The following is a 14,128-nucleotide window of genomic DNA, read 5'->3' as shown; positions in this document are numbered from 1 at the left end:
TTGATGTAAAAATCCAAACTGGCCCCACATTCTTTAAATCTTTTTTTATTGTGCTTCCCTTCAATAGAGTGAAAAACTGGTTTATAAATGCCCATATTGAAGGGGGTAAAAAAAGGTGGGCATCTCTGATTGGTTCCTCTCACCACTTTACCCACATTATGCATAAAAGGGCCAGAAATGACCCTTTCGTGCATAAGGAATATCAACAGTAGTTATATGAGCCACTACTGCACATAATCCATTTCCCCCTTCACAATGATGTTGAAAATGGCTAAGAAAAGTTAATAGAAAACGTTTTACCTTACTGCCATTGGTGGTGGTATTGCTGCGAACAGGAGGTATTCCAGAAATACCACTTCTGCTGGTGGTAGAATTCGAGTAGGGCGGATTTCCAGCAATACCACAGTTGGATTTGGTAACTTTCTTCAGCGGTATTACTATGAATTAGTTTGTAATCTTCTAATAATGTATACCAGAATATTACATCTTTCCATGTGCGTTTTTCAACTGGGTCCAAATGTAAGTAATACAAACAGTCCAACATCCATTTCCATAACCACTATATAAGTAACATTAATGGGTGCTATTCAGGGTGCCATTAAACTCTTTCTGTATGAACACACTGACGATCAAGAAATTCATCAGAACTTAGGAGAAGCATTTGTGCAATATCAAACAGAGGACTAACTCTAATGAGATTTGGGCCCTTACTTCCATGGCAAGTAGGAGTCGTGATAATCTGCTACAAATTGTAACAGACCAGTATTATATGGGCGAGCAACGGTGCCAACATTACTATACAGGATCACAGAATCTTATTTAAATGCATACATTGCCATTGGGTGGTATGAAAAAGCCCCTGCAGCCTATACTTCACTCATTGTGTAGGCTTATGCGTTGGAGCCACCCACACACATCTGCAACATTGCTAAAATAAAGACAAATGCCTTGCATCAGTTACACAGAATATGAGCAGGCTTTGCAGCACTCTGTTGCTTTGTGACATGCAGGATTCTTTCTCATGATGTATTTTACATTTTGGAGCTCTGGTCCATGGGGCAACAGCCCAGCCAACCTGGGGGCACTTGCCCCTTTACACCCGTTGCCAGTCCGCCCCTGAAATGAGGGTTATACTTTGCCCTGATGTTTTAGTAAGGTAGTGAGTCACTCTCTGGGCCACTCAGATGAAATCTTCCATGTGACACATTTTGGTGGGTGACGGAGAGGGCCCATCAGAATGTAAGGAATAGCCAGCAGGCCTAATCACTCTGGAGAGTTGTGGAAGGACGGAACACAGGTCAGAGTCTCAGGGTCCCACAAGTTCAACAGACTAAGCGTGCCTCTTGAGTTGATGACGCTACATAAAAGGTTAGTCTCAAGAGTTCATGGTAACAGAAGTTTTTGTTTTAGCCTTCTTGGACATTGAGGTATGCAGATGCATTCCAGGAATCTGAATTGGAGACGAGATTGGTCCCTCTTTCATTTCATTCAAAATGGATGCTATGGACTTTAAAAGGAATGGTTCGGTCAGAAATATTATTGTCCCCATGGTTCGGCCATGTTTTTCTAACTATAAGTTGATCGATCGTACAAACATTTCCTATGGACCTTACCAGAGCTTTCGTCTTTTGAACATAAGCGAAATCAGGCAGAAGGGCGCGTCCATCTTGTGATAATCTTATCAGTTGACACATCGCCCTGGGTGAACTGCCTTGCGGCACTAAATCATATCCCCCACCCCTGAGCCTGACCTCACAAAATCATCGATATTCTCTGCCTCTCCCGTGACGTTACTGAGCAGCGTAGCCAAACGCGCCCAGTCATCACCTACGCAACTTGACGCAGAACCTGGAAAACAACACACATTGTCTCACAACACAGCACGTCACAAATCGGAATATGAAACTGTACTCTAAAAGGAAACAGCAAGACTGTACAATTGGTAAAGTACATTTATTTCACATTAAATGTTTCAAGAACATTCGGCGATTGACATTCAATCAAAATGGAAAGTTTTTTCTTTGCTCTCGATCCTCAAATGTTTGTGAGTCACGCGCTTTTCCTTTTGCGTACACAGGGTGTTCGTTTTGGGTAAATGAAGCACTTTGGTCGCACAGAGAATTTCAAGGCTGGTGCATCAACTTGGCACTAGACCACCGTAAAGGTTATGTTGCGCCGAATCGCTGGTACAGCATAAGGGCATATTGGCCCTTGCCGATTGTCCCAAAAAAAAAAAAAGAGTCCAATAAATCCAGTGATTGACATGTAGCTGGCGGTTGAAACATCCATCGGTTGGGGTCTGGAATAGACGACAATCGCAGAATGGCAGGATGTACCTGTTTGCAAAACATAAAAAAAGAAATGTGTCTCACTAGCCGATCTTTATCACAATTAATTTTATTTTATTTATTTAATGATATAGCGCGCAAGCAGCCCAAGGGCATTGAGGCGCTGTTACTAGCATGAGCTTAGTTACAGAGGTACAGACGTGGTAGCAGTAAATGGCACATTGTATACAAACAGAGACATAGGTATCATTACAGCTTATTTGATTGGTCATTACAGATTAAGCAGTGGGTCCTATGGTTGGTATTCATGCCGCTACGAAGGACCTTATGAGAAGAGGATGGTTTTTATTGCTTTACGGAAAGCGAGGAGGGAGGCCTCACTTTGGATTAATCATTTCATTTATTAGCGCAGAGGTGACACAATGTGAACCGAGAGAACACAACGTGGAATATCAAAGTACTCCACTATTTGCTTCCGAGGATAGTGCAATGGAGTATGTTTAGCTCTAAACGTAATGCGTAAAATGAGGCAACAATTCGAGGTGCACAATGTAATGATTTATTAGCGTTGAAATAAGGGGGAAACGAGTGGTGGTCTACATGCGTGTGGATGCTGGACTGCACATGTGCCCGGTAGAAAGACCAGCACGCAAAGGTTGTATGTGCACTTCATTGCAATATACCACACAGAACGAACGAGTACAATGTAACCCAGCAATCATGGTCAGTTATTCGTATTTGGATTCCTATCTCTTGGCGTAATGCAGACCGTAACGCAGACTCTGTTCGTGTCAACGATTTTTCATAAACTGAACTTACATGTAACTAGGTCCAGTTTCTGAATGGACAACCTTATCATATTTTATGTTATTACACCCCTCCTTCAATTCAATCCCTTTCAGAATGGTCCCAGTCTCTCAAGGTCAAAAAACAACAGAACCTTATACTGTGTGTGCGACGCGTGGGCCTTCCCAGCTCCCAAGCAAAAATTCAAAGCAGGTGACCTTCACTCACAATGAACATACATTTTTAGTTTGCAACATTCTGTGTCAACGCATCCATAAAAGGAATTTTGAAGCACGTGCCCCTGAGGAAAGAATTGGGGGCTGTCACTGCTCGCTGTTCATGGCGTTGCTGAAGGGTAGGAGAAACCTGCCAATGACAGAATGCGCCCTACTCCATAATTGTAGTCGATGAAACGCAAAAACAGAGTCAAAGTGTGTCTAGCAATAGCCCCACCTCTGCTTATCTCACGGCCTCCTACCCCATGGAATGTTTTCACAGTCAGTACTTCTTGCGTGCCCATTATGTTATGTAGCGTAGGTCTCATCCCTTTTGTGTGACGAGTAGATATTCAGCTGTTTGGGGAACTGTATGGCAAGGCAACTGCCAAAAACCAAAGATTCTTAGACACCGTTATCCATTGGGCACTAACACGATACATGTAGGTCCCACAGTAGCTCGACTAAACTGGGAAATGTGAAAGCAGTGTTACATTGTATGTCAATCTAAATAATTGTACCATTTTTTTAAAAAAGGACTAAGAGGATAGATTTGAAAAGAAAATTTGCATATTCTATTTGGACACTTTATAAAAACATTTTTGTCAAAAATAAAAACAGATGTTGATCATTTGCACCTGGATTTGAACTGTTCAACGAGCTCTGCTTTGGGTGGACATGGCATGTTGGCAATGTTTTTTGGCAATGTACGTGTGCTCTGAACAGATTCGCGCGCAATTCCATGAGTATGCATTTCTACGACAATAATAAGATATTTAACAATATCGAATTCCATTTCATCATATACTGGTTTGACCACCCATTTTTTGCTTCTTTTCGTAAAGGCCATAGTGTAGCGAGGCATCCCCAAGTTTCCTGCAGTCCTAGATTATTCACGGCCTACATTCTCGTTATGCGCTAATACCGCTAGTAATGTCCTATATTTCATCCCTCCAATGCTGAAATGCAATCTCTTTGGCCTGTACTTTAGGCACATATTGTGGAACACCTCCAAATCTCATGTGTGACAGAATTCTGTGAGTCCCTTCAGATCTCTTGAGAGTTTTATCAAGCACAATCTTCTCAAGGGCTTTGTGTGGAGGTGAAGATGGAATCAACCACTTCTTCCGTGCCTGCTCCGGGGACAAAGGGCCATGTTCACATTGGTGGAAATGTTGGTTTTCTGTCCAGTGGTGAACGTTCAAACAGTGGTGCATTAGTGACCGCCATTTTTCCTTTTTTTTCCCTGCAGCAGATTTTTTTTGATTGATTGATTTGGCAACATGCCATACATCAAATTAATGTTTAATATTTGTAAACTGCTCTCTCATTGTCTTTGCTAATGAAACGTGTCTGTCCGTGACTATGAGGTCGATTTGCATTCCCCTCGATTGTAGATCTTCCAGTGATTTTATAAAACCAAGTTTCTTCATGGCCACGGAGGATTTACATTCGGACACCTGCACGATCACCAAACTCACAATTTTCTTATTTTCCATGTCCTGAAAGTGGTATGTGCAGTACTTAGCAGAAAATCCGGGGCTGTCACACTGTCCATCACCGGCTAGCCTGAACCGTTTGTCGGAGAATGTACTTTCAATAGACAATTGTTCATTTTCCAAACTTCACTAATGGCAAGGAATAGATAATCACATTGATATCTGTAGTACTGCATTTTAGAAATGAAATGGAGTCCCAAAAACTGATAGAAATTGGTTAACTTCCTGAAACTAGAGCCACTGAAAAGTAAAGCTGCCGCACACAGATTGCCAGCTGGCAGTTTCCCCAGCATAGGTTGAGCGGACCATCAACTTTTGTTTTTCAGCATCTTTATAATCTCCATTAAGCTGCTGTCGAATACTATGTATTTGGCCTCCTTTATTAGACTGTCATCCTGGATCACTGTTGTTTCAGACTGAACCGTTGTACAAATATCAGCCAAACTGGACATAATATAGTTGAGATCTTTGTCTAGTTTGTCGGTCAATTGTGTTGAAGCTTCAGTCTGTCATTTCAATATCTGTTACTTCACCGTGGATAGGAGAAAACATCAATGTCGACTGCTTTTTGGGAGGCATTTTTTTGGCGGGTGTCGATTGTGTCAAGTGCTCTGCAACTAATGTAAAACTATCTTCTATAAATTCAGTGTCATGTTCATCTGGCTGAGCAGTCGCATTGTAGCAATGGTCCTAAAACACTTTACTGGATTCGCCGGTCACATTAAATTCTATTTCCGGTCATTGGGCAAAAGCATCTCGAGTTTGAACATGCTACGCCTCAATTAATAGTTCCTCCATGTTGAAAACAGTTTGGCAAGCAGTATCTCTCATTTGTGTTGCTGTCTGTGTCTGCATAGTCTGTACTCCATTGGGCAACTACAGGACAGATAGTTAAAAGGATGTTCAATGTAAATCCAACATACAGTATCGTACAATTTACAGTAAAAAAAAAAACAAAGGCCTCAGCACAAAACAATTGCTAAAAATATAAACTGTTTATAAATAACATTATTTTTCTTTCTTTTCTTTGAAACCTTCTTTACTTGAACATCACCATCAGCAAGCTGGTGCACCGACTCGGATCCGCATGCCTCCCGTTCAATATACGGATCTTGTATACATCCCTAGAAAAGAGTATCTATTTAAAATAAGTCATTTGCAATACACATAAAAGTAGAAAGACTTTATTTCATTAGAGAGTACCGTCAGTACGCATACTCTGGAACAAGTACAAGGGATAATGTAATTGTATTGACGCTTCAGCATCTCCCTGAAACACTGTACTTGCATTAGTATATATTAAAATATTGGAAACTGAACACAAACTTTGGAAAGATGACAAAGGTACATATCAATAGCAAACTACAAATGAAACATTTGGTAAAAGAATGACAATACGTAAATATGATTACATTATCTCAAATTACATACATAAAATGTCTGGAACAGAATAGCTAAGTAAGATTACCTGATAGCGCTCGAAGTGGTTGATGACTCCAGGCAAGACATGGACGTTGAATCTTGTTGCTTCATATTCGGTGGATAGTTATGGAGTTGTAAAGGGAAAGTATTATTTGATTTAGAAATGCTAATATTATAAATGTGCATGTATGGAGAGTGAATACGAGAAAATTATGCTTATGTAAATGCATAATTTAGCATAGGTATCTGTGCCCATAAATCAATTTTCTATTAGGGTTCCAAAAACAAGGACTGATGTTCAGCAAAAGGATCATTATTTAAAAAGCTATACAATCATATAAATATCTAAAGTATTAATAAGAGATATTTACACCTAAAATACCAATCAATCCATACATTTACCTGCACACTACCGCAAGGCCGAAAGCTAAATCCGGAGCGTGACTCACCTGTGCGGCATGTGAACGAATAAAGTCGAAATAGCGTTTGGGAGCAATTTTCGAGTCGTTCTCAGTTGATTCTTCTTTGTGTACAAGGAAGTGTCGTACATATTCGAGGTAAAATGCAGGCTGCAGATGCGGTATCGATCACCCCTCTTGTCAGCCAAGACTTTTTTGACTCTACTTTCAAGCTCTGCCAGTAAATATCCGCAATATCTGACCCATTTTCTAATTCGATCTACAGTCTTAGGGAATACATGCATTGTAGTGCCTTCAAATGTGTCATGGGTCTTTCGAAGGGCAACCGAAAATCGAACATGCACGCATTGTTGTAAATTCTGCAACAACAAAAAAAAACACATTCGAAATTTTCTTTGCATAAAAATGTGAGAAAGAAGGAATTAGACCATAGATTCTTCAATGCAAGCTTTGTTTTTGTCATGCCTGCGCCATGGGCGCATCCATTTACGCTCAATTTGGACTATATGTTTATCATTTATTTACAACAGACTCTTGGATCCATCTATATTTACTTTGGAAACTTTATTTCCCATTTGCGAGACTTTGCTGCTTAATTATTATTTCCAACAAACTACGCATACCATAATGCACCTGGCTACAAGCATCGATTCCTGGCTGTTTCTATTGGTTATCAATGGAACTACACCCCCCAGAAGCCCTAGAGACTTGCCCTGCTTCCACCAGCCCAGGAACAGAAAGGGAGGTGGCTGATTGCCTGCAGGTGTGCTTAGCCAGGTGCAACCAATTAGCCTGCCTCTGTGCTGGACTAGGCAGTATAAAGGCTGCTGCCTGCAGTGGCTCAGCCTCTTGCATCTGAGAGTCCTTCCTCTACCTTTTGCGTCTTCCTACGGATCTTGTATGCTGTTTACCTTCACTCCTGCTTGGACCCTGCCTTGTTGCTTGCTCCACCCTGCTGCCTCCAGCCATAGCCTTCCAGGCTCCCTGCCTCACAGCCCTGCTCCTCTGGGCTCTCCACACTGCAGCTGATCACGCTCTGCTGCCTTCCAGCCTCCGCCCTTGCCCTGCCGGGCTCTCCACATTGCAGCCGATCACGCTCTGCTGCCTTCCAGCCTCCGCCCTTGCCCTGCCGGGCTCTCCACATTGCAGCCGATCACGCTCTGCTGCCTTCCAGCCTCCGCCCTTGCCCTGCCGGGCTCTCCACATTGCAGCCGATCACGCTCTGCTGCCTTCCAGCCTCCGCCCTTGCCCTGCCGGGCTCTCCACATTGCAGCCGATCACGCTCTGCTGCCTTCCAGCCTCCGCCCTTGCCCTGCCGGGCTCTCCACATTGCAGCCGATCACGGTCTGCTGCCTTCCAGCCTCCGCCCTTGCCCTGCGGGCTCTCTACATTGCAGCTGATCACGCTCTGCTGCTTTCCAGCCTCAGCCCTTGTCCTCTGGGCTCCCTGCTCTGCAGCCTGCCTCACTCCGGCTGCCTTCAGCCCTTGTCTTCTGGGCTCCCTGCTCTGCAGCCTGCCTCACTCCGGCTGCCTTAGCCCTTGTCCTCTGGGCTCCCTGCTCTGCAGCCTACCTCACTCTGGCTACCTACAGCCCTTGTCCTCTGGGCCTTCCTACTTTGCAGCTTATCACGCTCCGCTGCCTACTACCTACCCTTTCCGCTGGGTTCTCGGCCTAGCAGCCCTCTACAGTCCTCTGCTACCTTCTACGTTCAGCGGCCCTGTCCCTCAGGGTTCACTCCTTACTGCCCAGCCCTTATGGGATCCTTGCCGTGCAGTCTGCTTTACTCTGCTTCCCTAAGCCCTTTTCCTCTGGGCTTTCTACCTTACAATCCTACTCCTGTGGGCTTACTCATTGCTTTCTTGCTCCTCTGAGCTCTCAACCTTGTTCCTTACTGTCCTCTGCTATCCTATCCTATTACACGACTTTCCCTTCATTTCCTTCTGCTAGTTTGCTATCACCTCCTTTCCTGGATGTGTCTGTAGTATCTTCTCTTGTACTGTTTGTAGACCCTTTTGTACAGAGCTTGTCTGTTGGTTCCCATCAGTCAACCTCTGCCCCTTCCCTTGTCTCGTTTCTACATTACAGACACCCATAGCTGCTGTTCCAAGTCATGAGCAAACAGCGTGGGCCTTTGTTATAGCAAACTGTGCAGAAGGCTAGAGTATTTCCAAGGTTTGTGGAATACTCTTTTCCTATATCTGCATACACCCCAAGAGGGTATTCATTCTGTATCTTTTCCCTTGCTACTCTTGCCTACTCTTCTTTCGCTTTCCTTTCCGCTGTGTGTGTTCTTATCTGTCCACTTTATTTGGCACAACCACCCAAACCCTTTCTGGGTGTCCTGTGCCACTCTTAATAGAGTGCCATCCCTGACAGTTTTGGTCACCACAGCAAAACCAGTGCAGCGTGGGCGGTTGTATTATAGGATAACTTTCACATACAAATTTGATTTGACGAAAATCAGAACATGTTACTAGACTCTTGAATGTGCTATCGTGCATGAAAAGGAAACATGCTTATATTATAGACACGGTCCGCGAAGGATGCAATTCAATGGTAATTGACACTGATGAAAATTGATATATCGATAACATAACAAATGAAACTCAATGAACAGCAATGAGACCAATGAACATAGCACTACTGAGTATGTTACTTCGAAATAGATAGAAATTTACAGATGAAGGAGATATGTTTAGGATACATGCCCTTACCTTGACCAACAGTTAGATTCAGCAAGCAGAGTAGTTAGTGGCAGGAGAACAGGGAGATGTTCACATGTACAACACTGACGAGTTGACTCGCAGCAGTCACAGAAGTTCACAGGTAGTACGACGTCGAGCAGATTAGCATCTCAGCACGTTCACGGGTTGACTAGCAGTGCTCAAAGATGATCTCATGATAAATATCAAGTGGTTTATAAAGAATCACAAAAAGGGGTGTGTTTGTGAATAAATGACGTGTATATGTTGTGGTATTATTTGGATTGCAGGGGCGCGGCCTGCTTCAAGGGGAGCCTGCCTGGAGACACAGGGTCTGAGGAGGCCATGAAAACAATGACCCCTGCGCGAAAAATAGCTTTGAAGTGTACATGGTCTTTGGCACCTTGGCTGTTCGCACCCCTGACAGCACCCCATGGCAGCGCACATCCACTGGTGCGAACTGCCTTTGATAGTGGAGGGGGGATGGATGGGCCGGGGGCGTGCAGACAAGGCACCGGAACACTGCTGAATGGAGACACACTTGATTCACTTAAAAACTGAAACAACCATTGATAAAAAATGTGTTTTATTTTGTTTCTTATTTTGATGGCACAAAACTACTACACATTGTAAAGGTCTGGTTGCAGCACAGCAAGGGAAAATCCCCTGTACTGACCGTTGTCACTGGGGAAAGTTTCTCTAATGTCACCAACATCACAGGCGGGTATTACTTGTCGAACGCGGTGTCCAAGCCTCCCATGAAGCCACCATGTTAAAGAACGATAGGCCACCAGCCGGTACCACCTGTGAAAGAGAAAGATACAAACTTTTTTTAAATGACCAAGATAAGTATTAAACCTAAATTGTCAATGACAAATCTTGTATCCAATGGCATGTTTGCCAGGTCAAATGCTAACTAGACACTGCACAATATTGAAAGACTTTTATACGACTATTACTAGAGAATTGCAAGACTAAATTGATTTGACAATGATATATTGAAGTTACGAGAATATAGGAGACAACCATGAAATAGTAGTGGCCTAACTGACATCACAACCAGAGTATACTTACTCGTTACTTGGATTACGAGGGCGAACTGTTGCGCGAAGTTCGTGCATAAGCACCATCAAAATCCTCAACACGGACCATGTGAGGCAGGCTGCCCTGAAGTCTGGCAGCTCGGTAACGCATTGCAGCCGTGGCTCGCCTTGCGATATGTAGGACAAGCACCCAGAGTTTTCTCGCCAGCCCAGTTCTCCTCCTCGGTTGGCATTAGCGCGCACCAATTGCAGGTATACCAGGTGGAAACACCGTCCATGCGACTAGGCCTAGGCTCTTCATCTGTTGAATCATCCTCCCAACTGTCATCCAAAGCCCCATCGTTTCCGCATCTTTCTCTTTCCAGTAATTCCTCCTTGGAATACTCAGGCTCGTACTGGTAGAGCATTATTGTTGCCATTGTGTGGTAAACAAATGAAAATAATTTGTAGCGATGGTACTGGTATCTGTTGACACGGGCTACAAGCAACAAGGGTAGCTGAACAGAGCACAGAAACGAGTCACAGAATACTCAATGAAATACAGTGAGAGGACTGGAATAGAAAATCATCTGTTGTGAAATGGTCTGTTTATACTTATTGAGGAAAGAGGCGTCCTGCCATTTCCATGGCGACACATTAGCTGAAGTGCAGAGAATGTTGACACGAGACATGCTTTGGCGTTGTGAAATGGGCGGTACGCGTCTAGTGATGTCAGGCTCAGGGGCGGGGGATATGATTTAGTGCCGCAAAGGCAGTTCACCCAGGGCGATGTGTCAACTGATAAGATTATCAAAATATGGACGCGCCCTGCTGCCTGATTTCGCTTGTGTTCAGTGTTCAAAAGACGAAAACTCTGGTAAGGTCCATAGGAAATATTTGTACGATCGATCAACTTATGGTTAAACACATGGCCGAACCATAGGGACAATAATATTTCTGACCGAACCATTCCTTTAAGAGGTATATGTTTTCTTTTCTGCTAACTTAGAGGTAGTGAGTGGATGAATAATGTTGTACATAAGCATTTAGCATGACCTTACTTCTTTTAGCTCCTGTCATTTCCTGGCAAGAGGCTGTCTCATTTTGGTTTTATTTATTATCCTGGAAGCTCACCTGTTGCTCACACAACTTTGGATAGAGTTCTTGCAAATATTCTCATTCTGGCAAATATGAGGGGTCAAAAATGGGAGGCAGACTTTTGGAGGATTTCTCAAAATATACCATTTTATTCAATTATAAATGTCATCAAATGCTTCACTATCCCCAACCTAACGAGGATTTCCATGCCTATCAAAAACTAAAGGAAACAAAGGATATCTGGCCCTCACACTTAAACATCAGATACACAAGAAAATATATTCACAGTCTCTCTTTATAACCTGGGTGAGCTCTCCTTCCCCACGTATCAATTTAGGTTCAGTTCCAACGTTCAACATAAAGGAGCAAGGAAATCCGGGTTTGCAACAAAGTTTCAAGTCAGTTCTCGACTCCTTCACTTTGTCAAAAGAAAATTTTGTTAAACAATGTTCACTCAACAGAAAAATGTCTTCTTCCTTGAATAATCATTTCCACTTCATCAAATGGCATCAATGCTGTTCAGGGTCACAATGCTTTGCCACAATTTAGAAATATCATAAGAAATGCAGTTCCTCGTCAGATTCAAAGAAACACAACTTCTGGCAAGATAAAAGAAACAAAGCTTTTTGTTGGCACTTCTCACGTATCTCTTTATAGCTTTATGAATCACAGTTTATATCTTTACCAGGATGACTCCACAGCACCACTACTTCCACCTGTTAACTCTCATAACAGGTCAACATCTTTAAGGATTCATCATGCAGGTGTACTCGCCTACCCCATAGTGTTCCACATTCAAATGGGAATCTAAAATTATAAATGTAATAACAACCATACGATTTATCACAGCTTCAAAAATCTGCAACTTTGTGATTTTTTTATAACTTTGCAGAAAAGACAACATTCACATCAGTGTTCCCCAACACCTTAATTTAGGCAAGACACTCTTCTTCTGAAAATTCACCAGAAGGGCACACTCTTTGCCATGTGTCTTTCTGCAATATCAATATTTACCACAGCTTCAGCAATCTGCACCTCTGTGACTTTGAACAACTTTTGAGAAAAGACAAGATCCACTTTAGTGCCCCACAACACTTCCGAGTAAGCAAGGCACTCTTCTTCTGAACCTTCACCTTTCAGAAGGGCAGCCTCTTTGCCACTATTGTCTTTCTGCCACATCAACAACAATAATTGCCCTTAAGGATGTAAATACCTTTACTCTTTATGGCTTTGGCAAAGCGAGTTCACCTTTTTACAACCTTGCATTCATTCGCCTCTTTGCTTTCTGCCCACCAAAGCAGCTTCATTGTATACCTGTTAGTTTCTTTTGGCTCTGGAAATGCTTGCACCATGCTTTGCTTTGAAAACCTGTCTGTTTCACTCTTACTTCGGGGAATGCTTATTTCCCTCTTGGCTTGGGCAATGCTTGTTCCCTAAAACTCACAATTCAATGTCCAGTCACTTAACTTCAGTGCTACTTCAACAACTTCACAATTGACTCTTCTGTTAACCTTTACCTCAGAATTACTTTTAAGCACACACAAGCAGTCTCATCTGTTTTCAGAGGTTTTAAAATTCAATAAACTTGATTCAGAGGGTTTCACTCTAATGCCGAGTGCTATGGAATAAGTAACTTCCCATTGGCCCTCATTACGAGTCCAGCGGTAACCGCACTGGTAAAACGGGCAGGCTGCTGCCGGACCCGTAGTGATTTCCTGGCGCTGGACTTGCCGGATTAACCGGGGCATTACAGCCCATCCGGTAAATCCGGCACCAGCAATTCTGTTAATCCCCATTCCTTTGGAGTCCCATAAAACTCCATGGGAATGGGGACCACAGAAGCACCAGCACTGTTAATAATGGTGCCGATGCTTCTGTGAAAGTCTGCTGGCGAGCGCCGTTCCGCCACCACGGTCAGACCTGGCAGGCGAAATGGCACCTGCCAGCAGACTTGTAGTTTGCTGGTCTGGAAACAAAGGTGCCGGTAAGCTTACCGGCACCGTTGTTTCCGGACCAGCAAACTTGTAATGATGGCCAATGTTTGACAATCAACGGTCGGTTTATTACTGCTTTCACTCGTACGCAAGTGATTCTGCTTTGCTACGGTTACCTGCCTTTGTTCGCGGAAGGGTTCAGAACGCCAACTGTCAGCCACGGTCTCTAGCACACTTCTTGCTGTGCAATCTCTGCAATCAGGTTCACATGGGGGAAAAGCAGTCTTCCTTCACGCCATCTGCTGTGCAACCTCTGCACTTCAGTTCTAGGGGAACAAGACCCTTCCGGGACAGGCAGCTGCAAGCTGCTTGGCCAAAGTCCCGGTTGTCCCTTCTTTCCAGTCCCTTCTTTCCACCAGCTTCTGCTTGGATTGCCAACAATGTGCACTGGCTCTGCTGCTGCGGCTATTCCAGCTCCAACTCCATCTAATGGCCTGCACCTCAGAGAGCATTTTGAGCCTCTCAACTTCCTTCAGGTGTGGGTCATTATGCTTAACAAGCCGACTACTCCTGCAACATTGATCTTGAGACCTCTTACCCGTCCCAGTACTTGGGGGATTATGGGACTTGTAGTCCCAACCAAAAGAATTAGGTTTTCTTATCAGCTTCTTATTTTTAAATGCAGATTTATTTCCCTTAAATGCATTTAAAGAAAAGCTACAAGAGTGTATTTGAAAAGGAG

The 14,128-nt window shown here is 43.5% G+C and overlaps 1 protein-coding gene across 4 annotated transcripts in view; it reads right to left on the bottom strand.

Annotated features, from left to right (window-relative positions):
- LIN52 (lin-52 DREAM MuvB core complex component) overlaps positions 1 to 14,128 on the bottom strand; it is a 1,138,589-nt gene that overhangs the window by 657,960 nt on the left and 466,501 nt on the right. Inside the window, exon 4 of one of the 4 annotated variants that reach the window (XM_069637611.1) lies at positions 1,938 to 2,336. The exons of the other annotated variants lie outside the window; for them this stretch is intronic. Within the exon in view, the coding sequence (XP_069493712.1) occupies positions 2,166 to 2,336 (171 nt within the window). The 3' untranslated portion in view covers positions 1,938 to 2,165. Of the gene's footprint in view, positions 1 to 1,937; positions 2,337 to 14,128 lie in introns of those variants that run through there. 4 annotated transcript variants of the gene reach the window in all.

Source organism: Ambystoma mexicanum, chromosome 14 (genome assembly GCF_040938575.1).
Source record: "Ambystoma mexicanum isolate Mex_15411 chromosome 14, UKY_AmexF1_1, whole genome shotgun sequence".
Lineage (NCBI taxonomy): Eukaryota > Metazoa > Chordata > Amphibia > Caudata > Ambystomatidae > Ambystoma > Ambystoma mexicanum.
This window is presented reverse-complemented; position numbering and strand designations above follow the sequence as displayed.